The following is a 27,418-nucleotide window of genomic DNA, read 5'->3' as shown; positions in this document are numbered from 1 at the left end:
AATATATTTATGTCAATTATATTTGGTTAATTTGTGCTTTAATTGTAACGTCACATTAAGTACAATAATACTGCTACGCAAATCAGGTTTTTAAAATGGTGAAAATATAAAAATCACACATATGCCTTCGGAATGCACCTTTAGACAGTCTTACACATTATTAAAAGGCAAAGTTATTGAAAAAAGACCAGCTTATCATTAACAAAGCTTTTAAATCACCAGGAAATCCTAAATATATTATAATCACAATTTCAACTACCGATCACTTTCCGGTTAGTTATGTTTGTCAAAAAATCTCTAATTACATATAAAAAAGTGCTCAGTATTTTTTAGTATTAATTAATGTACTATTAAAACCGTTTATATATTTGTATAAGGTTTCTGTAAATCAAGGCGATTCATTGAAAATTCCAGAAAATGTTTGATAAGAAACCATAAATACGTACTTACATTTGTATAAAATCTCTTTTGATCATTAAAAAAAAATACTTTAAGACTATTAATTTTAATAGATGAAAAACAAATGGTAACATATTGGTATACGCTATATATACTTGGGATCTAGGTTCGAATCCCGGCAAACCCATCAGTGAGGACAGCATTTTAGTTGGTCTCGATGGTTTGTTACGAACTCTGATAAAACTGTTCGCTTGATTAAACTGTTATCATTAAATCGCTTGAAAACATAAAAAAATAAAATTCCCCTTTCAAAAAAAATCACATTGCATTATTTATAAAAAATCACGAATGTATGTTAATAAAGGTAATATTTCAGACAGAAATAAAGCCAAATTGTCATTTACATATTTATCTCGTCAGCGGGATCTTCATTTTCGCGATTAGTGTTCTGAGATTTCATTTTTCGACAAATTTTCGACAGTTTCACGTTCATACTCTTGAGTTTTTGATTTTCTTTGATCACGTCCGAAAACTGTTGTTGCTGCAAAAAAGTATAAATATTTATTTAGATTCAGTATATATAGTTAGTTAATTGTATTAAATACTTTGTTTGTTTGTTCCTTTTTGTTATATAATGTATGTATTCCATCTGTGGCTATGTTCTCGGTGTATTTGTTTGCTATTATATGTATTTTGTGTTAGCTGTAGGAGTACAAAATAAATAAATAAATAAATAATATTTAACGCCGAATTATGTTTTTGTACGTAAATAGATGTGTGGCGAATATGGGATCAAACATATCAAGATGGTTGATGGTCAAACTATAATGACATCTCAGAATTGTGAATGTTACAAAGATCGTAATGTGATGCCACAACCTCAAATTTCAAAGTCAAACCTCAAATTTGTAAGTCTCTAAAATGCCGATTACTTTCATTGCGTCAAAAAATCTAAACTTATATAAAAAAAAATATCATCTTTAGTTAGAGCCACCAAATAATTAATTTCTATTTTTAACAGCTTTAAATTTAAAATATTATAAATCAATATGTATAATATTTTAAATTTAAAGCTGTTAAATTTAATTACTATTTATAGTAATCCAATCAAACAATTATTTATATTTACCTGTACTATAGAACTGCCAGTGGATACATAAAGCGGTGTTGCAGAGGTCATGGCGGCCAATTGCTGTTCCAATGACGCCTTTTGTTGTGTGAGCTTCTCTACCATCTGTAATTAAGTTTTGATGTGAAACATCTATAGCCGCACGTAAAACCGATTTCTGGCGTGGCGACGCATGCCGTGGCGACGCGTCGCCACGCTATATGATGTACAGTCTAAATGCAGTAGTAAATTTCACATTAAAAATATTTAATAAAAATAATGTTTATTCAACAAATAGTCATCGTTATCTGGAAAAATATCGTAATATTATATTTTATCATTATGACATATTTAGTTCCTATCACAGTTTGTTCTTTTCTGCATATTACTTTTACGAAATAATGTCGATGTTTCACATCTGACAGCTCACATTTTTTAAAAATATATTTACATATAACTAATGCTTAATACATTAGTAGCTGTTTCCAGCGGGTGCAGATCCGTGCGGCAATCGAAGATTGTTTTAAAACTATGATGTGTAGTGTAGTCAATGTAAAAAAAAAAAGATTTGAATTTTAATCCGGAAACACTTGAAAAAAAACCAGTGGCACTATAACCTCTTTAAGTCTTGGGCTCAGATATCTGAATCTGTTTCATTATCAATTTTTAAATCTAATTTTTTTTTTATAGAACAGGGGGCAAACGGGCAGGAGGCTCACCTGATGTTAAGTGATACCGCCGCCCATGGACACCCTCAATGCCAGAGGGCTCGCGAGTGCGTTGCCGGCCTTTTAAGAATTGGTACGCTCTTTTCTTGAAGGACCCTAAGTCGAGGTAGGTAGGTAAGTCGAGGTAATAGGCAAGTAGGTGATCAGCCACCAGTGCCTGACACTCGTCGACTTTTTGGGTCTAAGACATGTCGGTTTCCTCACGATGTTTACCTTCACCGTTCGAGCAAATGTTAAATGCGCACATAGAAAGAAAGTTGTTGCACAGCCGGGGATCGAACCTACGACCTCAGGTATGAGAGTCGCACGCTGAAGCCACTAGGCCAACACTGCTTAGAATGTTAGGAAACACTTAATAAATTTAAAAAAATTAAGTGCGGTGCAAATGTAAAATCCATTCAAGCTGTTAGTATTCTTATAATATATGTACTAATTTCTACTTACACATTTAAGTCGTTTATATTCTTTTGAATGTAATTCAGCCTCTTTGGAGTTTTCATCTCTTTCTGGTTGGATGTTTAAATCTGTAAATACATGTCATATACATGAAAAACTATTTTAAGACAATTCTTAAATTTGTGCTATTCTAGTTTGAATCGGGTTCAAAATATAACTAAAAAATTGATAAGCAATGAAACTAGAGTTGTATGAGTTTTCCAAGTACAAAACAAACCTGCACAAGTTTCAGTGGCTGCGTCAACTAATTCCCCATTTGAATGTCGGTTACGATCGTGCAACGTCTGACGCTTCTTTCGGACAGACAAACAAATACTGCTATCTTCGTAATCCATTAGCTTGATCTGAAATGTAAAAGCGAAAATAAATAGCTCAGCGCGATGTTAACCTCTTATATATAAAATTCTTGTGTCACGTAAATGTTAAGGGTGGTCCACCCCTAAATTTTTTAAATTATTTTTTAGACAAAATTTTTCGTTTTTATTTTTTAACGATACACCATACAAAAATACATGCAACCCTAAATTTTCACCCTTCTACAATCATCCCTTATGTTTTTTTTGTTAATTATAAACTTGAAAGGCCTTGCCGGGTCAGCTAGTAATTTAATAAAATTTAAAAATCCATTACAAAAATAAATCAAATCATTCCTTCCTTCCTTGTGTTTTTAATAACCACAAATAATATTCGTATTTTCTTTATATATATTTATTAGGTCAGTACTTTCAACCCAAATATATAGTAAACATATAGTGGAAGGTTTAAAGATGAAAGCTGTGATGGCTTGTGTGTAGTGAGTATTGGTTTCAGCGACGCTTATCCCAGGGGTCGTAGGTTCGATCCTCGGCTGTGCACAATGGACTTTTCCATCTCATTTAACACTCGTACGCTGATCTAAACATAGTAATTAAACCAGCCTCCAAGATGTCGACGGCGTGTGTCACAGAAGGCTTAATCTACTTTCCTATTGGATCATGAAACAAAGAAATCTGAGGTCCAGACCTCAAGGTTGTAGTGCCATTGATTTTTTTTTAATTTTTTTTTTAGTTTTTGATATTACCTCAAGCGCCTTCTTCGCTTCCTTCAGTTTTTTAATCTGTTCATCTCTTTCCTTGAGATATTCTGAGCAGGTCTCGCACTCTTCGTCCAATTCCCGATTGCGTGCCTTCACTTCTTCAAGCTCTTTTTGACAGTCTTTTAGCTCAGACCTTATTGTTTCTAACTCTCTGGAAAAATTTGAAAGGTTTTAGTTGTATCTACATAATATGAGGGGTATAGTATCAAAGGCAGCTAAATCCGTATGAAATTATTTTCCACAAAACGAAAAAAACTGTTATTTTATTTTCATTTGGCAATACCGTAAATACGACTGTTTGACAGGATGCTCTGGTACAAAATAAGCAGGTATACCAACACACGTATCTTGTATGAGGAGGATAGAACGGCTATTTTAAATAAATTGTGCTGTACATAGCTGTGTTTGATACCAACTCTTGGATTTAGCTGTCTTTGATTCTGACAATTATGGATATAGCTGCCTTTGATTGCAACACTGGACTGATGACGTCACGATGCTAGAGATGTACGCATGACATCAGAAACATCGAATGGTGTGGATAATGGTATGATATATGAAAAAATAAATAGCATTTATTTTATTTTCATCATAAGATATGTACGTTCGGCTAATATAAATGCGAAAGCAACAGTCAGTCAGTCAGAAAAGATATTATGATTCATGATATGAATAAAAATTAATAAATACATATAAAATAAACCCAAATAATTATTCTAAAAATCATTGTCTTCGTTCGTATTTAATAGCCCTAATGAGTAAAAATGTCGAGCCTACGCACGTTCAAACTACGATCCTAAAGTATATTTTGGAATAAAAGATTTTCTTTGTTATAAAAATAGTGATTATTATTTATTAGTTAAATTAATTATCATATGTCGAACAGTGATTTAGTACATCTTTAAATAAATAAATCAGTGAGTCTATTTATAGTTAACTTGTTTTAAAGAATTTTTTTGTGTGTGTTCAAGTGGATTCCAGATTGGTTTACATTTACAATTAGACAATTGTTTTTTGGTTTGACGTTTATGCAGAACAATGTCCACTAGGTTAGTTTATTCAAAGCAGATATTATATATTTGCCTCATATTAAAATAGTGTTTTTCACAACATTAGCTTTTTACCATCAACCTAGTATAAAAACCTGGTAAATAAAAATTAATTGTCTGTTCTAAAATGGTGCAACACCGCAAACTTTAATTTTGTCATAATATTTTAAAATATAAATTAATATTATATATTAAGTATATTTAAAAAAAAGATTGGAGTATGCCAAAGAGCTATATGGAGCGCTTCATTCCTCTATATGAAGTCGTACAAAAAAAAAGACAATGTAACATATACAAATTTTTTTTTTGACATTTGTGTTGACAGAAAGACCCTTACTTAGAAGGGCCCAGAAGGAAGAAGAGAGGATGCCCACCGAAAACTTGGGAAGATAAAATATAAGAGATAGCGGGAAAATTTGGAAAACATAGGGATAAGTGGAAGAATCTGGAGGAGGCCTTCACTCCATCGGAGGTTGAGTACTAGTGTAAAACTTAAAAGACATGGACTTCCTGTAGTTATAGTTTACTCGAATAAAGGCTATTTTTATTTTATTTATTATTATAATTTAAAATTCTATAGAAAATATTAAGTCGATATCTTAAGCATTACACCATTAATATAATGGTCAAAGTAGTATAGATATGCATTACCCGTCTTTTGTCGCGTTTCTCTCAATACTCTTCTGCATTTTTGTCAAAGTTTTCTTCAACTCTTGTTTTTGATAGCGGAGGTCTTCTATTGTTCTCGATAACTTCTTATTTTTCTCGACCTCGGCATCGTAGGACATTCTGTCCACCACCACAGAGTGGAGATTCGCCCAATCTATAAATTATTTTATCTTAATATGTATATATAAATCACGTGTCATGTTGTTTGTCCGCGATTGACTCTAAAACTACTGAACCGATATCAATCAAATTTGCACACCATGTGCAGTTTGATCTAACTTAAAAGATAGGATAGCTAATATCTCAATTTATACCCGCAATATTATTTTATTGCAAATATTTGTTTATTATTTAATACTATTCTAACAGATGGCGCTGTGTTAAAAGTACCAACGTTTCACATAAGCTTTATATATTAGCTTCATACCGTTTCCCTTGAATAGTTTACTACTATGTACTATAACAAAAACCTTAGCCAGAACAACGCTTGGCCGAGTCTGCTAGTACGACTATATAATTAAGAAGAATACATAAAGTTTAGTTACCAAAATATTAATAAAAAAAAAACATTTTTTTTAAATCAACATACAAAATAATTAGTTAATTTAGAGTATTGAAGTTTGAAGATAAATGTATAAAATAATATTGATTTTACATTTTTATTTTGATGTTATTTATATTATTATAATTACCTTCTTCGGTGTTGACGGCAATATCGACTGAACTGGTTTTGGAGATGTTTACACCTTGGACTTTTTCTTTTAATTCCTCGATCGTGATCTGAAACGTTTAAGATTAGGATTATGATTTCTATTGTTTAAGTTCCAAACCCAATAACCTAACTCAATCCATTTTTGACCATCTGAGAAAGACATCTTAATCCAAATATTGGTAAAGTGCGCCAATAACCATTCGACATATTGTAATAGCCATCTATCGATACAAGTTATCCATGGTAGGTCTGATTGGTGTAAGTGGATAGACCTATGTATGAAAATTACAGTTCAACTGTGTCAACATCCTATCTTAAGATTAAAACTTACACCAATTTTTAATATAATTAAAAAGCTATTTGATATGTTTTAAACATAGACATGTATATTTTAATATTATTTGTATGGTTTTATTTACTTTATTTGGTGTATATGTATTATCAAATATGAGTGTATAGAGCGAAGAGATTGCATTCTATCCGTCGCCAAAAATGGATTGTCTTCGTAGGGTTAGGTAATATTCCAACCTAGAGTCTGTTAAGGCGGAACATCTCATCTGTATTGTGTATAACTTGATGTAGTAATTTAAATAAGCAACTGTAAAGGCGGTAGGAATCGGCAATTTCCTTCCCTATACGTACAATGTACGTACCTACGTACTTCCTAGCGTGTTAGCGTAATAAATGGAAATTTGAATATTACGTGTATAAAAATCTACCTCAAGACTTCGCTTATCCACCTTGAGCTGGCGACACTGTTCATCTCTTTCGCGAAGATATTGAGCGCAGATCTCACACTCTTCATCAACTTCCCGGAATTTTTCTTTCCACTCTTCCAATTCCTCCTTGCAAACCGACAGCTGCTTGCGCAATTTAGATACTTCACTGGAAATAGAGCGAATGGATATCAGCGTCATTCAAATGTAATTTTTGTTAACCTCTAGAAATTTGGCATGGCTAGATTAATCATTTATTTATTTATTTATTAACCCTTCGTTGCATTACATAAAAGGAAAATATTAAACATAATTTAATGACAAGCAACTGGCGGCCTTATCGCTTTAGAGCGATTTCTTCCAGACAACCACTGTTAGTAAAGGAAAAAAACCACTATGAGTATATTAGATAAGGTAGGCAAGAAGTGCAAAAAAAAAGGAAAAAAAAACATACTTAACAGAAACAAAAAGAAATAAAAATAAACTAAACTGATACAAGTTACATAAAACAAAACAAGAAGTAAACAGTGCACATGAATCATGACAATCCAATTCAAGATTCAAGAACGGTCTCACGTCAGTTAGTAGTTAGTGATATGACATGGACAGTTAATGTTTATACAGGAGAAATTTCAAGGAAGATAGAGAAGGAGCTAAGCGAATAGTGACGGGAAGTGAATTCCATAGCCGAACTGCTGAAACCTTAAAGAAATCGCCAAGAAAAGAGGAGTTATGAGATGGGATTTCAAGGGTATAGTTTTCGGAAGAGCGTAAACTATAGTTATGTGAACCCAAAAATTTGAAATCATTTTTGAGATAAGAAGGAGTTTTAGGATTGAACAGGATGGAATATAGGAGATGGAGAATATGAGCATCACGTCGCTGTCGAATGGGTAACCAACCTAGCCGCTTACGGAACGCAGAGATATGATCATACTTTCTTAGACCGAAAATAAATCGGATACAGAAGTTTTGGAGACGATCCAGTTTGTTTAGCAATTCCTCGCTCATATCGGAGGAGCAAGAATCGCCGTAGTCCAGTAAAGGCAGGAGGAGAGATTGTGCCAGTGAGGTTTGAGTACTAAAGGGAATTAATATACCTATGGGGTAGATGAATTAACCACCATTTTTAAATAAATAAATTTAATTTTACGTTTTGTAATAATTCACTTATAAAATCGACAAATCACGTATAATATAAAGTCGAATAAACAAATGTGCATCTCTCATAACAAAGGTCTAAGGCGCATTGCCTACGTACCAGCCGGTTACCTGCGTACACGCACGCATTCGCGCGAATCATGCAAGACCGGTTTTTCTGTAGGTACGTGTGAGTGTCGATGAAGTGATATCGATGTAAGTGTCGATAAAAATACAGTACATGTATATGCTACATACCTATTAACTATTAAATAACGAAAAAAATCAACAGATAAGTTATCTTTTTTAACTTATATTTTTTGTAAATACTGTGGTAATTAAAATAAGTTTCTTAAGAAACAAACGCTAATTTTGTACAAACCTGGCCGAATCGCTGCCTGAAGATTCGTTGTTTCGATCACCGCTTTGTCTTCGGGAGGTATCTAAAAAAAATAAAGTACATAGTTTTAAATTACATTCATACATATAACAGAATACTTCATTATTTAAGCACAGATAATCCATTATATATTATAATATTGCACAGATAGTTCAATATAAATAAAGATTACAAGTGTTATATTGCGCACTATACACAATATATGTAAATGTTTACTGTACGATAAATCATTGAAAAATCTAACGTACGTAAAAAATACGTACCCAAAGCGCCGCGGTATGCGTCGTGAATACTTTGCCTTCGACGACGAGATGCCTGAACGCTACTTGCTCGGGATCCGCCTTCTTCCTCACTCTGGAAAAAAACCATGAAAATTACCCTTGGGTTCCAATATCAGAATGAAAAAACCGATGGAGTACCAAAAACACTTTAAAAATTGATATTTAATTGTAATAAAAAAAAAAAAAAAAATGAAAAAATACGTAAATTAATGTAATGAGATTAATAATTTTGAAAGGGTTTTCCATAAGTAGTGTACATTGTTTGACAGGTTTAAAATTAAAGGTTAATAAAGATAGAGCAGAGTGACTCAGAGAAATCAACGTACACGCACGTACCTGTTCGTGTCTTGAAGCTAGGCTGTCACGTCTGCAAAAAAACAACATTATATTAAGTAAGATTAATTAGTTAATAAAAACTAATAAATAATAATAATAAAACAATAAAAAAATACATTTTATTATAAATATAGTATAACTAGAAAAAATTCTATAGAAATGTAAACTGATAGAATATAAATCTAATATTGCTACAACATATGAATATTTCAAACCAAATTAAAATACGGATATGTATTTTTGGATTGATTATTACATGAAAATAATTGTTTTAAGTGAAATTTCGTATTAAAACGAAAATAGGAAGCATAACTCGATGTCTCTTTCTATTCCCCCTACCCATGAGCGTTAAACGTTTAACGCAACCTAGCTAAAAGTTGCATTAGAACACTTTAAAAAATTTAATAGAAAAATGGATGAATCGTTAGAAGATTAAAAAAAAAACTCACCCTTTACTCAGCCTGATCGGTGTACTTCTGTTGGATCCCTCATCCACGTCCATAAAGAGATCATCACATTTACGTGACTTAAATACGGCTTCAACTTTCTTGGGATCTGTAATTTTAAACAGTCTATAAATACATTTTTTTTTTAATTCCTCTGTTTTCCTATACTGTATATTAACCACAGGACACATGTTAATAGACAGTATTAAGTTCCTATAATAGAGATATTAGTTTAATTAAAATGGTTATTAAAAATATTTTTTTTTTGCCTGGTGGAAAACTTTTAAAACCGCTATTGCTTATCGCTTAGAAAAAGGATTAAGTAATCAAATATGCGAATTACTTAGATAGAGCGGTTTGAATAATTGGTTTTTGGTTGTATGATGTCAATCAAGGATTTTTTGTGCATAGTATAGAGAAATATTTCATAAAGACAATGAATGCTGCTGAAATACAAAATTTGCAACTTTTTTTAAATACAGTAAAACTAACCGTCATCGTTTTCGGAGAAGGTCCTGTGGGAGTCATAGAGACTTTGTCGTCTGCTCCTGTTACCGTTCACTTCGATAGACATCCGTTTACTTTGAACATCTTTCTCTAATTCTGATATACGATTCTGCAAAAAAAAATTCTTTGGCTATCAAGGGCTCTGATTCAAAAAAGTTCTTGAATCTACTTAATTTTATATGATATAATTCCTATGTTCGTATAAAAAATTCTCAATCAAGAAATCCGGAGAGAAAGGTTTTCCAAATAACGCGATTTGCCATTCGGTAGGCAAGATCAAATACTAATACTTCAGGATTTTAATTAATCAAAATACCTAGTATTTTTTAAATACATATATGACTAAAATAAACTACTTTTCACACAAACTGAATGATATGGCGCATTTTTCTGAACGGCTTATGTAGAGGTGTTGTCCATTCTCTTGATAAAGTGAAATGCGTGTAACCTATTATTTAAGGAAATTGATTAATTTATGGAAGTTCCCTTAATAAAAAAATTTACCTCCAAACTGGCCTTAATACTCTTCAAGGAGTTGACTTCTTCCGAGTGTAAAGCGTCCTTTGATTTTAACTCATCCAACAATGCTGTCAATTCTGACAACTTCTCAATATACTCCGTATTTGATTTTTCAATATCAGCCTTCTCTTTCTTTAATCTGAAAAATACAACGAAAAAGTAAAGTTAAAAGTTTATTTTGCATAAGTTTCCATAGAAGCGTATCGTTTTAAATTGTTAAGAAAGTTCTAGTTAAAAAAAAGATAATATTTATATCTAGTAACGATGATGATTGCCCTTACGATACCATCAGTTTTTTTTTGTCTAGGCGAATACTATACATTTCAACTAAACTTCATAAACGAATAAGTACTCTATAAAACCGAGTATATAACCGAAAACAAAATATTTTTAATTTGCTTAGGGTCTTAGGATTTCTGCGATAAATAATAAACATTCATAGAAAATAATTCATATACACAATTTTGTAATGTACAAAAAGTACTTATTAGGTTAATTCTCTCTTTCAAATTCTTACGTATACGACTATCTCTCTCGTTTTCTAATTAAGATGTGACAAAAAGAAAAGGCATTATTATCGTTAATAAAATTGTCAGTAAGAAAATATTAAAGGAAAAACCATGCGTTTCAATTGACCGAACAAAAATGTGAAATTTAATCATAATCTTCTGAACATACTGTCACGTTCATACAACTGGTAATTATTTATTTATCTGTTACTTTCTGCCTAGATATTTTTTATTTATTTATTTAATTATAAGTAATCTAACAGCTTACTTAATACACATTATTATACAAAATACTAACACAATACAGAAAGCCAAAACAGATTAACAAATTATGTATAAAGAACAGAAAAAAAGCAAGCGCAAAGACAAAGATACATTAAAAAAAAAACAAAATAATAAAATTAAAAAACTGAAATTTGACATTTAAAACAACAAATAATACTAAGAATTTAAAACTACTACTTAAAAAAAAATAATTTTTAGTTAAATTCTTAAGAACATAAGCTTTTATTTGAATTTAGTTTTAATTTTGCATCTTATGCTGTTTTATTGTGTGTGTGTGTGTTGTGTACATTTTAAGACTTTTGCTTATTGTAAAGCATTATGGCTATCATATAAACAAATTAATTATTACCTTGAAATCATCTTGCACTGGAATTCAGCCGACTTCTGGTACGTTTTTATATTAGTTTCAAGCCGCGAAAATTCTTTTGTTTTCTCTTTTATCTCTTCCTTTAGCAATTTATTCTGATCTAGTAATGTCTTTGATTGACTTCTTAGACTTTCCATTTCATTGGAACTTTGATCGACAGCTTCCTTTAATATTAACATGTCTGATGTTATCTTTTCTAAATCTATTTTGTTTTGTTTTATAATATCGTTAGCTTTTTGGAGTTCAACAGAAGCCGATTCTTTTTCTTGGTTTAAAATATTGTTCAGTAATTTTAATTTATCTATCTCGTCTTTATATATCTGTAATTCCTTAACCGCCTCAGCAATTTGACTATTATTCTGTTGACTGTGCAACTGAGATTCTAAGGCTTGTAAAGCAACTTCTTTTTCTTTAATTGTTTCCTTAATTATATTAATCTGGTCGGTAAGGTTTGTAATTATTGTTAGATTAGTGTTATTTTCTTCAACCTTTTTGTCGTAAGTACATTTAAGTATATCATGGACTGAAATTTGTTCTTTAAGTTGTGCTTCCTTATCATTCAATGCTTCGCTAATCTGCGCGTTTATGTTACTAACTTTGCTAATTTCTTCTTGTAATATAGATAGTTCTCTATTCTTTTCATCTAATGAAACTTTCATAGTATTAATTTCTACAGTTAATTTAGTGTTTTCTTCATTTATTGACTGTTGCTGTTGTGTAGCACATTTAAACATAATTGGAATTATCTCATTAAATGGCATAGACATATTTACAACATCTTTATCAATAAGATTTTTACTTACAAGCTCCTGATAAATCTCATTTGTAGTGTCACGAAGAAATTGATCATTTTTTACTATGTTTAGGGTGACACAATTATTAATTTCAAACATTTTTTCTTTTTGCAATACAAGAAGATTGTTTTCTTTTTCCTTATTATGTAAATCAGATTTAACAGTCTCCAATTCTTTATTCAACATTTCCACATTTTCGGAAATCGTCCGATGACAGTTATTTCCTTCAGATAGTTTAATCATTTCTGATCTATGTTTTTCCTCTATTAAATTTAAAATTAAATCAAATGTTTCAAGGCTAGATAAACCAAACTCTTTGTCAATAAATTTAAAGAAAGTATTTTTATACATATCGATTATATCGATCGATACTTCAGATAATTCAGATTCATTTATTGTATTGTTTATACAACTTAAATTATTTTTAATACTGGCTACAGCATTGGCCATTGCTTGAAGATAGACATTTTTTTCATTAATTTCTTTTGATAGCGTTTCTTGGTTATACATTAAATTATTAAAGTCAGATTGTAATGTCAGTTTTGATTCTTCAAAGTCCTTTAATCTATTAACTAAATTTTCTATTTCATTATTGTGTTTTGTGAGTACATTAGTGTACAGCAGTTTCATAACATCAATGATTTTCATATCACAAGTAAAGCTTTCTTCATCTAATCCAGTATTTTGAATGCAGTAATTAACACAATCGACTTTATCTAGTGTGTACATGTCCAATGGCCGTTCCTTTGGTAAATCTGGCATAAACTTAGGATCAAGATCGCTTTTTTTTAATGGCATTACATTAGAATCCCCTATGCTGTCATCCAAGTCCATAGCTTGAACAATAGAAATGTTGCTTTTATCTAAATGATTTTTTATGTTCGTAACTTCATTTTTCAGTTCGTTGCAATCCTCTTTACCAGCGTGAAGCTCACTTTGAAGAGTACATATTTTATTGTATCTGGACACAGACACTGTGCTTTGTAACGATTTAATTATATCATCTTTCTTTATACACTCTTGGCATTTGTCTTGTATATGATTACTATTGAAATGTTCTTCATCCAGGATATCATACTCTTCCTGTAGTTTGGCGTGTTTTTGTGATACTTCTAGGTTGTTTTGCTTTAAGGAGTCTATTTCTTTTTTTAATGTTTCAGTTTCATATATATTGTCCATGACTTGATTTGATAATGAGTCATTTTCCTCCTGTAACTTAACTAACTCTTTATTTTTTGTATTAATTAACGATGTAAGCTTTGATATTTCTTGGGATTTTAATGTCAGATCTTTTTCAAAGTTCTTCAATTTGGTAAGTAACGCTTCTGTTGAAGCTATTTCAGCTACAGACGTCTTATATTTAGCTTCTATATCATCTTTTAAACTGGTTACCTCAGCTAATTGTCGACGCAACGTATCATTTTCATTTAAAATATCATTATGAGTTTTTATGTTCTCCTGGAGCTCTAGGCATTTTTCACAATCTTCTTTAATGAAATTGACTAGTTTAATTGGGCTAATTTGGGAATCAACATACTTTAACTTATTTTGCTTAATAAGTTCGTATTCCTCAACAATTTCTCGCAACTTATTATTTTCGAGTTTTAATGATTCAACATTTTGTAATATTTTGCGTGCCGTGTCTCTTGGTATTGAAGGATTTTGGATATCATTAACTCCACTACAATTGTTTGTCTGACAATCTACGTCTATGGAAGATTGCGTTGCATCAAAACAACTTTGTTCATGTCCAGTCAGAGTATTATCACATGTTGTTAATGTTATATTAGTGTCTAACATAAGAAGATCTCCATCTAACATTGACTCACACTTCGATGGTTGAATGGCACTGTTCTCCAAAGCAGTGGGCAAGGAATATCTGCGGCAACTTTCATTTGTAAGTGCGTTTCCAGTTTTAAGTAAAGCCATAAGTTCCTGCAAGTCCTTTTTTACTTCTGGTATGTCCTTTTCGCATGATCTATAAAATAAGCTGTGATAGTGTTGAAGTGATCGAAGTTGGGAACTAAGAGATATATTTTCCGCGTATGTTGTAGCAGTTAATGTAGACAGATTCGTTCGATGGTTTACAATTTTCCTCTGTAATTCATGAGTCAAATCTAGTAGCAGTAGTAATTCACCTTTTGCTTCTTCTAATTCTAAAACTAGGCTCTTATTATAATCTTGCAAGTTATGCAAGCTCATTTTAAAATTCTCATTTTCAATTTGTAGAATATCGACTTTAGACTGTAGTTCATCGCATCTGCAAGAAAGTTGAACTTTTGATTCACACAAACTTGTATTGGAAGTAGAAGGACAAGTCGACGTTTCATTTTCGCTTGGCTGTATCGCATCTAATATGGTATCGCAACAAATAGTTAGTAGACTCTGAGGTGATTTTAGGTCTACAATCTCTTTGGAATTTTTTGGTGCCTTATTAATATTAGAATTGCTCTTCACTTCTTCTTCTACTATACTTTTGTTGCTACTTAATCTTTCCAATTCTTTCTTTAATTCAGAATTCTCAAACTCCAATTTATCAAGTTCTTGTTTCATTGTTGTATCCAGGTTTAAAAACTGTTCCTTCCATTCCAGTGCTTTACTTTGCAAAACATCGATTTCACTTGATTTTGCTTCAAGATCAATTTGCAATTGACTTAATGCTTTGTTGCTTGTCGTCAAATTGTCTATAATATCTTCTTTTTTTGTTTTAATAGAAATAATTTCCTCACAAAGATTAGAGTTTTCTGTTTTGAGTTGTGAAAGAGCGTTATTTAATCTTATATTTTCATCATTTAGTTGTTTTATTTCTGCTGTAGCATCCGCTATTTCTTGTAGGCTGTTGGAATAATTGCTTTCATTTTTAGCCTGAATAGTCCTAATCTCACTTGCCAGTTTATTTATATACTCAGAAATAAGCTCAGGAGAGTTAGTGCTTTTAGAGCATTCAACAGAAATATTTTCAATTTTGAGTTCCAATACTAAATCCACTATCTTATTTAGTATACCATGTAAGATATTATCATGTCCTACCAAAACTGCTTGTAGTTCTTGACTTTTACTTTCTAATTCTTTTGATTTATCATTAAGATTTGATACGGTCACTATAATATCTGATCTTAAATTATTTATTTCTGTATCTTTACTATTAATACTTTGATCAAAAATATCTTGCATGTGTTGTACACCATCAATGAGCGTTTTAATTTTGGAGGCTAACTTAAATTCAGCACTTTCTTCGTCTGCAACACTATTATTTGACGTCTGGGTCAACCCAATAAAATCTTTTGAAGCTGAGTCAACTATTTCACTAGCATTATCCAATTCTTTCTGAAGTTTTATTATTTCTTTTTCATGTTTATTTATTAATTCTTGCAAGGACTTTTTATCTTCAATACTATCCTGAACAACACATTCTAAGGTCTTCAAATTATCTCCAAAAACTTTAAAAACGCTTGCAAAATCGTCAAACATATCTGGTATGCCTTGAATATTTCCTGACAACAAAATAATAACATCCTGTAGTTTATTAAGTGTTAACTTCGCTGTATTTAAATTTTCTTGGGTTTTCTGGTTTTCATTTATAAATGAGCTGATAATATTTTCTTTGGATTGTATAGTTTCTTCTAAAGTATTTATTTCTGACTCTAATTGTATAGTTTTGGACTTGAGAATTTCTTCTTGAATAGTATACTTTTCTTCTAAAGTACTTATAGTAGAAATCAAATCGGCATTCTGCTCTTTTAGTTTTTCTATTTCAATGACATATTTTGAATTGGTATTTTGATTTTCTTCTAATTGTTGTTTGATATTTTGTATTTCTTCATGATAATTATTTGAGTCTTTGCTGGACTGTTCTTCATTGGTTAAACTAGCTTTTAATTTTTCTATTTCCTCATTTTTGCTATCTAAAATATTCTTTAAAGAGTTTATTATGTTTCTGATATTTTCATTGTTTGCAATAAATGATTCTTCTATTGCTATCAATGATTCGATATCTTTATCGTCAACTATTGTGTTACTAATGAGCAATTTATCTTTCTGCAATATCTTCTCTTGTAAATCTTTTATAACAGTGTTATAAGAATCAATATCGGCATTAAACGTTTTAATTTCCGAGTTTTGACTTTCAACTAAAGAATTGAGGTCACTTATTTTAGATTTTAAAATATCATTTTCAGTTTCTATTAGTAAGACATTTTGTTTGTAGTCGGATAGCATTTTCTTGGTTTCTCTGTTAACATTTTCTAATGTCTCTATGTTGAGCTTATCAGCCGATATAGTAGCTTGTAACTCAATGATAGTTTGTTCTTTCAACACAATTTGTGCTTCTAATTCAGCAGCCATATCTCGGATCTGTTTTGAAGCTAAGTCAGAATCTGAAGAATCACTTTCTGTTATTCTACATCCATCAGATAGATCATTTTGTTCTTGACTTTTCGGTGGAGAATACATTGTACCTGTGTGTATAGAATATTTAGTTAACTAGACAAAAATCTCTAGATTATTTGTTAGAATAAAAATCAGTTAAAGCCTCACCATTCTCTTTCATTTTCCTTCTAGAATTTTCTTCCAATAGGGATAGTAGTTCTTTTTCCCTAATTTTTGTCTTTTTCATTAGAGTATCGTAACTTACTTCCCAGTCGGTTAATTTAGTTTGATATTGTAGACAGTGGGCGTCTAAATCCAACTAAAAATCCAATATTATAAATACATTTAATATATCTATACAGAAAAAAACTAATTAATATAGAATTATTTTTTAGATCAGTCTAATGCCAGAGACTAAATACGCGGTGCAATCCTAGTAATACCAATTTAGGTGAAGGGAGGCTGAAGTATTAAACAATAAATTTATAATACAACATATTTAAACTTAACGGGAACCTAACTGAAAAACTATACAGATACACCAATTTAATGAGTATAAATCAGACATTAATATATATAGTTAAATATATTCTTACACATCACTGTAGTTAATAAATAATGTTTGATTCGACCAAAGACTAATTACGAAAAACTTAATATAATGTAACAAGACGCTCGTAAGGTTATTAAAATGGCTTTCCATTTCAAAGAAATAAAACCTTTTTATAAATTTAAAAATCTTTAAACGAACATAAATAAATTAAAAACAAGGTACACAACTAACTTTCCTTCAATTTAAATTTTCTTACGAAGTAAATGTAAATCTTTGAAAAATCTATAAACAGAAATCGCAAGCATTATAGGTTACAGTTAAACATACCTTAGCAGTAGTTATATTTTTTAGTTTAATTTCAGTTTGCGTAACAGTCTCTTGTAATTGTTCTATTTGCTTATCCTTTTCTTTACATACATCAGTTAAGGCACTTAAACTTGTCTTAACTTTATTAAGAGCCAGCGACTTTTCTTCTAATTGTTTAATTAGTTCGTCCTGAAAATATAAGTTTATAAAATTAGATTTAAGCTTAAAAAATATTGTAGGAGAGACCTTTCAATGAACCATGTCAGCTATCTTAGCTGGCCTTCATGAAAGTATCTAAGTAGATAAAACAGTTAGGTTACGTCCGCACTGACAGGCGGCTTGCTTAGCGCCTAGAGCCTAGCGAGTAGCTTAGTAAAACGAACGTTCTAGAATGTTCGCGACCGGCCGCACTGCGCGCTTGTTGTGTTGGTTTTTTGTCACTAGGCGCGAGGCATTTTAACAGTATAAAATGAATGAATTATTAATTTAATTATCCAAATGAGTTAATTTTCCTTGACCAACACTGAGAAGTAGATCAAACCTTTCTCTTGCCATACGCAAATATTCGTAAAATTTGTCGTCAAAATTACGCAACCGTTGATACAGAACATTAAACTCCCCACGACTTGACCGTGACTTATTTATGTCATGAACCCAACATGATGGATAAGGCCGTGAAATGGTATATTTCAAATGTGAATTTTCTGTAAGTAGTAGTTTTAGAGCTATTTTTAAAAGTGAAATGTGCCGACAAGCAAATTATCAAAGCACCCCACCTCGCAAAACACCTGTAGTGCGGCTACATCATATCCTAGCAAGTAGCCAGAGCGCAAGCTACTAGGCTCTAGTCACTATGGTCCCTTGGGTAGAATGCCTAGCGAACCCCGAGGGCCCATCTTAAGGACGTGTGATGGGCTGAGGTGTTTTTAGTGGGTAGGGTCTCGCCACCCCTCTGAATAGCAGAGGGTTTTGAGTGCAGATCCAGACCCACAGACCCCGCGTCAAGTTCAATATTCTTGATTCATATCCACCTCATAAAAAAAAATAAAAAAAAAGGCTCTAGTCACTAAGCAAGGCGCCTGTCTGTGCGAACGTAGCTTTATGGTCAACCATGAGTTAATATGGTAAGTAGTGGGACAACTGATAAGTCTATATGATTGGTACATAGCTGAAGTATTATTGTAATTGTACTTTTTTCTGTAATGTTTGAAATTCCGTAAAATATCTAGTGCTACATACATTAAATGGCGTTAATTTGTTAAAAATAACAGATTTCAGATTTACATTAAGCAGTTCCTAGGAAATTTTAATTTAAAAATTACCGTATGAGGCCCGTAAACTTTCTCTCTTTCAGTAAATTTAACTATGTCTTTATAGTTCTTTTCCGCTTCTTTGTAGTTTTTGCGCAAAATGCATGGTGGAGTTTTGGAAGAATCTGTAAATGATAAGGGTACCAATACAAAAATAACATATTATACGAACACAGTCTCTTAAGTTGATAAGTATAGTATAGAAGAAATCTATAAGAATGACTTAAACGTGAAACTTAAGCGAAAGGGGATATGTCCAGGTGATCTTAGGCGCGGGGGGGGGGGGGGTCCTAAGATCTATAGAGCGCACTTAGACTTAGCTTAGCTATGATGTAGTTTTTATAGACACTATAACGGTGAGATTAAGCTAAGCACAAGCTAAGACAGAAAATGACAAAATACAAATTGATGTTTCATTACATGGAATACCTTTATTAATAATAAAAAAAGTATAACAATAACAAATATTAAAACGTCTAAAACGGTACATCTAAATCTTTATTATTGCAATAACTAGAAATTTACAGGTAACCATTAGAAAATGTATTTTAGAGATGACAATAAAAACGTTACGAATATTATTAAAATACCTTACCATAGCATTTGTGATACGGCGAACAAATTGGAACATCCGTCGGTGTGTCGTCGTCGCTATCTGAAAATCAAAATTACATATAAGCATCAGTTTATATTTAATTTTATTAAGTTTAAGGCCTGAGTGAAACAGGAATATTCAAGCTTAGTGATTCCATGCTATAACTCGCGTTATCTACACAACATTCTCTTCTCGTTCGCAAATATGAGTCTCACTCAAAAAGAGAGAAGAGAAAAATCTAGTCATCGTAACTAAATTAGTGTATCTCAATTTTAACACTAACTCTAAATTACTTTAAAATATTGTTGGAATTGGATAATTAATTTTTAAGTATTATAAACATTAAATTATGAGTCATATCTATACACATACTAAAATTCCTAACGAAATTGAATGTTTTACTACAATTTTTTCGAATCCTATTAAGATGATTTAAATCAGATATATTCGTAGGAAACAGTCCAAGAAATATCAACTTCAGTTTAGTAAACTTGAATGAAGGGAACACTATATTATGGCATGGCAGGCAAATAATGTTGACTGGTCTTTAAATTGAGTGCCTGTTTATTTTGTCTTAATAACTTTTATTAATAAAAAACCCGTCGGAAATACATGCTATAGTTGAAACCTGCAAGCACGTGCAATGGCAGATGCCTGCTTAGACAATTCGGAGCTTGTAAGCAATAACCTCCTAAACTATATTTAAGATTTTTTATTTATTTTATTCTACGCCTTTAAGCAAATGCTCACAAAAAGTGATTTGTGAAAGTTGCATTCCATAATAGATAATGTAAAAGAAAATCGCATCATGTAAATTGGCCATAAATCTCTCTTTAAGTGTAACGGGAGATCCACTGCCTTCGAGGTAATATACAGTAATTGATTATCAATTACTATGCATATGTGTATTAATCTTATACATATAAATGTATAGTACCTGGATGACCGGGATTTTTTTTATAAGTTGTGTTTTTTGGAAATTATATTTAAGTACAAATTACATACTAATAAAATGACGAAATATGAATATAATTATCGAATAAAGATAATTATATTCATATTTAAGTTTTTATTTGACTGCCATATTTAAATGAGCTATGTTTAAATTGATAAAACACGAATAAAATCTCATTTTCTATGATTTATTCCTAGCTAGATTGATTTATCGCCCCCGAAACCCCCCGTATAATAAATTTCATGAGCCGATTCCGAGACTAAAATTATATATATATATATATACAAGAATTGCTCGTTTAAAGATATAAGATATATAAATGCTTACCTATTTCAATAATTTCGTCATTAAACTGCACTTTCTTGTCTCTAGATGGCGGTGTGATAGCTCTCGTTGGTGCTTCTGTAAGGCATGAGAGAGACTCGCTACTGATGGGTGCGAAGCCGGAACCACCCGGTATTAAAAGAGCACTGAAAATATAAGATTCCAGTTATATAATATAGCAAAATTACATAACTAAGGTGAGATATACCACATTATTTTCTGGTTTTTAAAGTGAAGAGAAAAATGATGATGACTCGTAAATTTGACATCGTAAAGTTAGGTCTAGGTGGTATGGAAATCGATACCTATGCTCAAGTTGTACATTCTAGTATTTTATATTTAGAACACGTGTTTCGTTACAGGTCAATTAAACAGTATGAATAAAAAACATTATTTTGGTGCTTTTAAATCAATTTCATATACGACGGTGATAGTATTTACTAATAATTTATTTTTTAATATTTACCGTTAATCACTACTGCATTTTAGTTATTTTTTCCATACGCCAAAGAAGTATAACTTATGACGCGTGTAAAATCTTTTTTTTATTCTTCTATGAATTCAATTGATTATAATGACGAATATTCCGCAAAAAACCCAAAAAAATTCTAACAACATATTTATATTTTTTTATATTATATATAGAATAAATATCGCGTAGCAAAAAATATCATATTAGTTCGCATAACTGCCACGCCTTATCTCTTTCGCACATACTATATTGCCATTAACAATAAGCAGAGAGCCTAGTGATTGGGCGTGAGTATCCCAACTAATGTCATGCGTTCTAACCTCTCCTATGCACCATTAGAATTATTTCTATGGTGCACATAATTATTTTTTTATTACCATTTAGGGCAAGTTTCAGAGTAAAGCGAAGAAGTCTATTTGAATGCAATACGTTTTGACATGCTTCACACTTAACGCTATTGATTATAAACCTTGCCTTCACTTAAGTAGTTAAGACGAGTTCACCAGTAGGTAATATTGCCAAAAAAATTTATCAAATCGCTGGTTTCTTTGAAAATTACTATCACTCAAACAATAACCTTTTTAATAGGTTTACATATATGTTTATGGCTTAAGAGGCAAGTTTTTCATATCACAACTTACCTAAATTATTATAAAAAATACTAACTTGATGCAGAAGAAAGCACGATAGATAAACCTTTTTGAATATGAATAAATAGTGATAATAATTTTTCCAATTTCACAATAAAAGTAATAAGTCATAGTTGACGCGGTACTGTTTGACGTTTTGAGATTATAAAGAAGCAGTCGTGTAAATAAATCTTAATGCGTTTTATTACATACTGGCTGAAAATATTTTTTTTCCTTAATATGGACTATATTATAAAGAAAGAAATTCCAGTTAATGTAGGTTAAATTTTAAAGTTAATGACACGAATATGATGATACTTAATATGTAGGTGTCTTGGAGGACCTTGAATGGAAAATCTCTAATTGTTTTTTCTTGTCGGAGTTGCGTTAAAGGAATTAATTTTTTTTTTAATTTTGAGTAATATATAATTATATATAAATATGAAAACTAATCGTACATTTTCTACTTTTCTATTGGTTTGTAGAGATTATGTATAAAAAATCGATTAATTAAAATTTGAGACATCTACATAATCAGTATCATCAAATTCGTGTAATCATTATAAAATCGTTACCGCTAATGTAAAGTCGACGATCGAAATCTGCAAACTGCTAAGTATGCTCTGGCATTGAGTGTCCATGGGCGGCGGTATCCGTTTGCCCCATGTTCTATAAAAAAAAAATTAGAATACGCATCTCTGTCGGTTAATTTGTTTTAATTACTTACTTGTACTTTAAACTGGGAGTGCAAAACTTAGGTATGGACGGAGTTGTATCTTCCTGTATCGGATGTAAAGTCGATATTGTCATACGCCTCGGTGGACAAAGTTTTCTTCTCGCACCAGATATGAGATCAGAACTATTTCTTTGGTGAAAACCGTTCAAAATCAACTTTTGTAGATGTGCTATTTGTTTCTGAAGATTGCAGTTGTCTTGCTGCAATTGAAAAATTGTATATAAATAATATATAAGATATCTTATATTAGACGAGTCCTTTACATAGAGGACTTTGGAATCCATCATAAAAATAAATGACATGGTAAAATTGTTGGAAATAACAAAGCTTTGTAACAGTAGCCTTCCTTTAGGTGTAGATTCAGAATCGAGGACCTTAAAAACATCAGTACCTTTTCAATACACGGAAGTTGCTATGATAAGTCTAGATTCTGAATGTTTTCAATTGTTTTATCCATTGCCCAGTGCATAGAGCAGTGTTGGCCTAGTGGTTTAAGCGGATAAGCCTCTGCTGTTACCTCATCCCGCGTAAGGCGATTGTTAGTGGCCTTGGGGTTTTAGTGGGTATGCACAATAGCGAAGTCCCACATAACCCTTCCGCACCAAGCAGTCGCGCCGCGGAAGGGAATGCGCAATGCATTTACCCAAGTTTTTTTTTTTCTTTTTTCAAGAGCGCATCGTGCAATCAATGACTATGAGCAGATAAGTTGTAGGAGGACTGACGGGTGGAGACATTCCTCAATAGGAATATCTACCATACAATATTAGCTCAGACAATGTTGCCGAGCTCCAGGGTTTTTCGTCTTCGTCTCAAGTAAAAAAAAAAAGTGGCTTCAGTGTGCGATTCGTGCGCATAAAACGTCCGCTCGAACGGTGAAGGAAAATATCGTGAGAAAATCGGCTTGCCTTACACCCAAAACGTCGTTGGCGTACGTCAGGCACAGGTGGCTGTTCACCTAGTTTGCTACTTGATTAACGAATGATTGCGAAACAGATTAAACATCTGAGGCCCAGACCTAAAAAGGTTGTAGCGCCACGATTTTTTTAATCCATTGCCCTTAGTAATTTTGGTATGACAATGAGCTGAATGTTTCACAAAATCTCAGTTTCTATATATTTCTACTAATTGTTATATAAGAGTAGATTTTCTACAAAAAAGACACATCAAATACACGGCAGATTACAAAATGAACACATAATAGTGTAATTCTGATTTTATGAATACGGTTCGGGTTACAATATATTAAACATACCTCCACATTTCTCTTATTCTCAAGTGCAGTTTTAAGAGCACATAATTGTTTGGTGAGGTTTTGTATCATACTAGAGCTTGTTGCCACTGCATTTACTTCTGGTCGATTTTTGATTGCTTTAGCTCTACATGCAAATCTGAAAAAAAGGTGTTGGCTTAGTGGTTAAGGTGCGACTAACTCTTAGGTAAAGCATTCAAGTATGCCTTGATCTGTGCTAATTGAAATTCAATGTGATTAACACTTGCTTGTACAATGAAAGTAAACATTATTAGGCTATGATAGGCCTGTGTGTTAGGTACAAAAGTAGGTAAGTACTTTTGTCAAAGAATATGCCTTAACAAACCAATGAAACCTGAGGGAAACAACTGTATATGGTTGTATCGTCTCTATGATATTATTATACTTATAAATTTTTTTTTGTATTGATATATTAAAATGTAGTTACAAATATAAAAACTTCATTCCAGTACCTACTGAACTACTGGAATGTAGTTTCAGCATGTTCAACTGCATATTACCAAACTCGTGGACAATGTATCCTAAATATACGAAAGGCTTCATAGATAAGTGATGGCAAAGTCAGATTGTAGAACATTAAGTATATTTTAAATGCATAAAGGTTTCACAAATTCAACTCTTTACTTTGTTTACTTAGTCTTGCCAACAAAAGGCTATTTGCATTTTTAAATCACATTTAATATCACCTAATTTTCTCAACATTTTAACCTCTAAGTAAAAATTGTAAGTATTTGACTTGTGTATTTTATTTCCGAAGCAAGTTTCATTAAGCATTTTTAAATTACTAATCATTAAGTATGCTTTTTTTTTTCATTTTATATATACCATATGTTGATATAACTTTTTTACGAATCTCAAACTTACTGTAATGTTGATATGGTTTCTTCGACTACTGCAGGTGTCACTGCACATATAATGCTGGTCTTCGCGTTCCCTCCGAGCGAGTTTTGTAAAATGCGTGTCAATTTACTGTCGCGATAACTTACATGTCTGTAATAACACGCGAGTAAATAAAAAATATTACTTATTGGTTCATTTAATTTGCAAATTGCGTTATAGTGTTATCTAATAATTATGCAAATTTTTTATCAGATAGACTATTATCAGAATTTTTAGATTTAATTTATTACAGTCATATTAGAAGGTTAGGCAAAATTTCATATTAACACTTAATATGAAATGTCATACAAATAAGTTTTTTTTAGTAATAATGCCACTCTGATTATACTTCCACACACACTCTAGTCTAGAAAGCTTTACTAAATTAAAAATAATCTCTACTTACTTATTTTGTCCTTCAGATAGTTGTTTAATAACAAGTGCCAAAACTGAAAGTGACTTATTAATATGTGTGCCTTCCTTAAACCGGATTCCTGTGGCACCTGTCTGCCCAGCACGCTCTGACCCTGCGAGGTCAACTAAGTTTAACTGTGATATGTTCACTGACCCAACTTCCTCTTCATCTTCTGTATGTTCACGAGATTCTATTGTCTAAAAAATTATAGATATATCTTAGCAAATTAATTAATATATTTTAATTTAATTATAAAAATTTGAAGAATTCTTAGGTGTATTTCAGGTGTACTTGCACTAAATGGCACCTGGTAACATTAATATTAAATCAAGGTTTCATTTCTGAAAATAGCATTATAAAGCTTTAGATTTTACCACATTGAAAAGAATATATATTTATGATAATTTAACATGTATAAGACTTAATGCATGCATAAGAATATATTAGATTTAGTTTGATTAGTTTAATACAAAAAATGAATAAATATGTACTTACAATTTGGAAAATTGAGTGAGATCTACTACTTTTATCATTCATATTTGTTGATGCTGTTTGTCTATTTGCTTCACCCTTAAATTTTTAAATAATAAATATACTGGAAAATAAGAAATGCTAGAAATTTTGCTATTAGTTCTTTACTTTTATTTACATTTTATAAGCACAAATATAAATCGAACAAGACTCATATAATTTTGAATAAAAAATAAAGTCATTTTAGGCACTACAATGAAAATAGTTATTAAGTACCTAATACAATAGAATTCAGCCAGGACCTTTGATTTTGGTCAATATTACCAATATGTTGTTCTAAACGATATCATCGTAAACCATTTTCACTGTAGTAATAACATTAAATATTATATAAAATTAAGATATGAGATATCATCTCAAATATTTCTTTTTTTAGGACATAATATGTAGATACAGTATATCTACCTGCTTCATAAACTCTAACACTTCTCCTGGTGAAGATGTCACTTTCTCAGTAGTATCAACTCTAACGCCATTATGAGTATCACATATTTTAATATTTTTTGTTACATCAAGCAAATCTATTAGTGTTTCATTATATATTTCAACAAATGAGACTCTGAAAAAAATATTTTAAAAATTACTTGTAATGTAGAAGTAATTTTAGTAATATTTTTCTCATTCAGAAAACCCAACTTCTCAAATTTAACCACTTGGATCTGTAGAATAAATTATATGTGATTAACTTAACTGTACAAGGAAGGATATACAGTACAAAGACTGTAAAAAATTGAGAGATTAGAGCCTCATCTCTAGGAAGAATTTGGAGGAGGCCTTCACTCCACCAGAGATGGTGTAATAGTGTAAAACATAATGACATGGACATAGTGTAATGTAGTAGTTGAATAAAAGCAATTTTTTAATAATATAATAATAAAGACACTTAACCTGAGAAGAAAGTCTCTGTCTGGAATTTTCCTTATTAAATCAAATAAATTTAACACAGCCAGGTGTATAATACCAGGAGAATCATCAGTCCCGGTCATAGTATGTGTTTTGCCTGACGATGTCTGACCGTAAGCAAATATAGTGCCATTAATACCCGCAATTGCCGCCTCCACAATCGGCTTAGCAATATCGTTGTACACCTCACTAGTTTTAGCATCCTTGTCGTAAACTTTGTCTAGAAATTACACAATTTTGTATTTACTCGTAACCTTCATTCTGACATAAACGGATATTTGTTTGCATTTTAAACAAGTGCAACCAGCCCACACATTGGTTCTGTTACTTTGATTTCTACTCACCAAATGTGAAATTTTGACCACAATCTCTCCCATTTTGATCTATTTGATATAACGTAGAGTTTCTTACACGCCATTGATAAAAAAGTTTGTCTTCAACTTCTCGAGCAATGAGAGGTCGAACTTTTACTACTACTTTGATATTGTCACTCATTTTAAATGCTTACACTACTGCTTTTTCGATCATAATAATAATATTCAGATGCATTAATAAATATGTATTTAGTTTGACCTACAGAAATTCTATTGAACATCTAACTAGATTTTCTATGTATTTTCCAACACACAAAACGGCAACAACACGCTAACCGTGCGACATCAGTTTATACTTTATA

General features: G+C 31.4%; 1 protein-coding gene across 1 annotated transcript; it reads right to left on the bottom strand.

The window, feature by feature from the left end:
- Nucleotides 1-592: 592 nt before the first annotated feature.
- Nucleotides 593-27,418, bottom strand: LOC110996248 (kinesin-related protein 4). The gene is made up of 28 exons (XM_022263828.2): nucleotides 27,087-27,418; nucleotides 26,728-26,962; nucleotides 26,245-26,398; nucleotides 25,804-25,878; nucleotides 25,300-25,505; nucleotides 24,879-25,004; nucleotides 23,997-24,132; nucleotides 22,736-22,944; nucleotides 20,911-21,053; nucleotides 19,629-19,688; nucleotides 19,046-19,158; nucleotides 17,745-17,912; nucleotides 17,033-17,183; nucleotides 11,685-16,953; nucleotides 10,527-10,680; nucleotides 10,008-10,131; nucleotides 9,519-9,624; nucleotides 9,070-9,100; nucleotides 8,716-8,806; nucleotides 8,435-8,495; nucleotides 6,916-7,081; nucleotides 6,177-6,264; nucleotides 5,467-5,638; nucleotides 3,752-3,917; nucleotides 2,909-3,035; nucleotides 2,680-2,759; nucleotides 1,529-1,633; nucleotides 593-940 (listed from the first exon to the last, which is right to left on the bottom strand). The coding sequence occupies exons 1-28, from the start codon at nucleotides 27,235-27,237 to the stop codon at nucleotides 800-802; spliced, it is 8,808 nt and encodes a 2,935-aa protein (XP_022119520.2). The 5' UTR covers nucleotides 27,238-27,418; the 3' UTR covers nucleotides 593-799.

The sequence above is a fragment of the Pieris rapae genome, chromosome 18, assembly GCF_905147795.1.
Source record: "Pieris rapae chromosome 18, ilPieRapa1.1, whole genome shotgun sequence".
Lineage (NCBI taxonomy): Eukaryota > Metazoa > Arthropoda > Insecta > Lepidoptera > Pieridae > Pieris > Pieris rapae.
The sequence above is the reverse complement of the archived record's forward strand: the minus strand, read 5'-3'. Positions and strand labels throughout refer to the sequence as shown.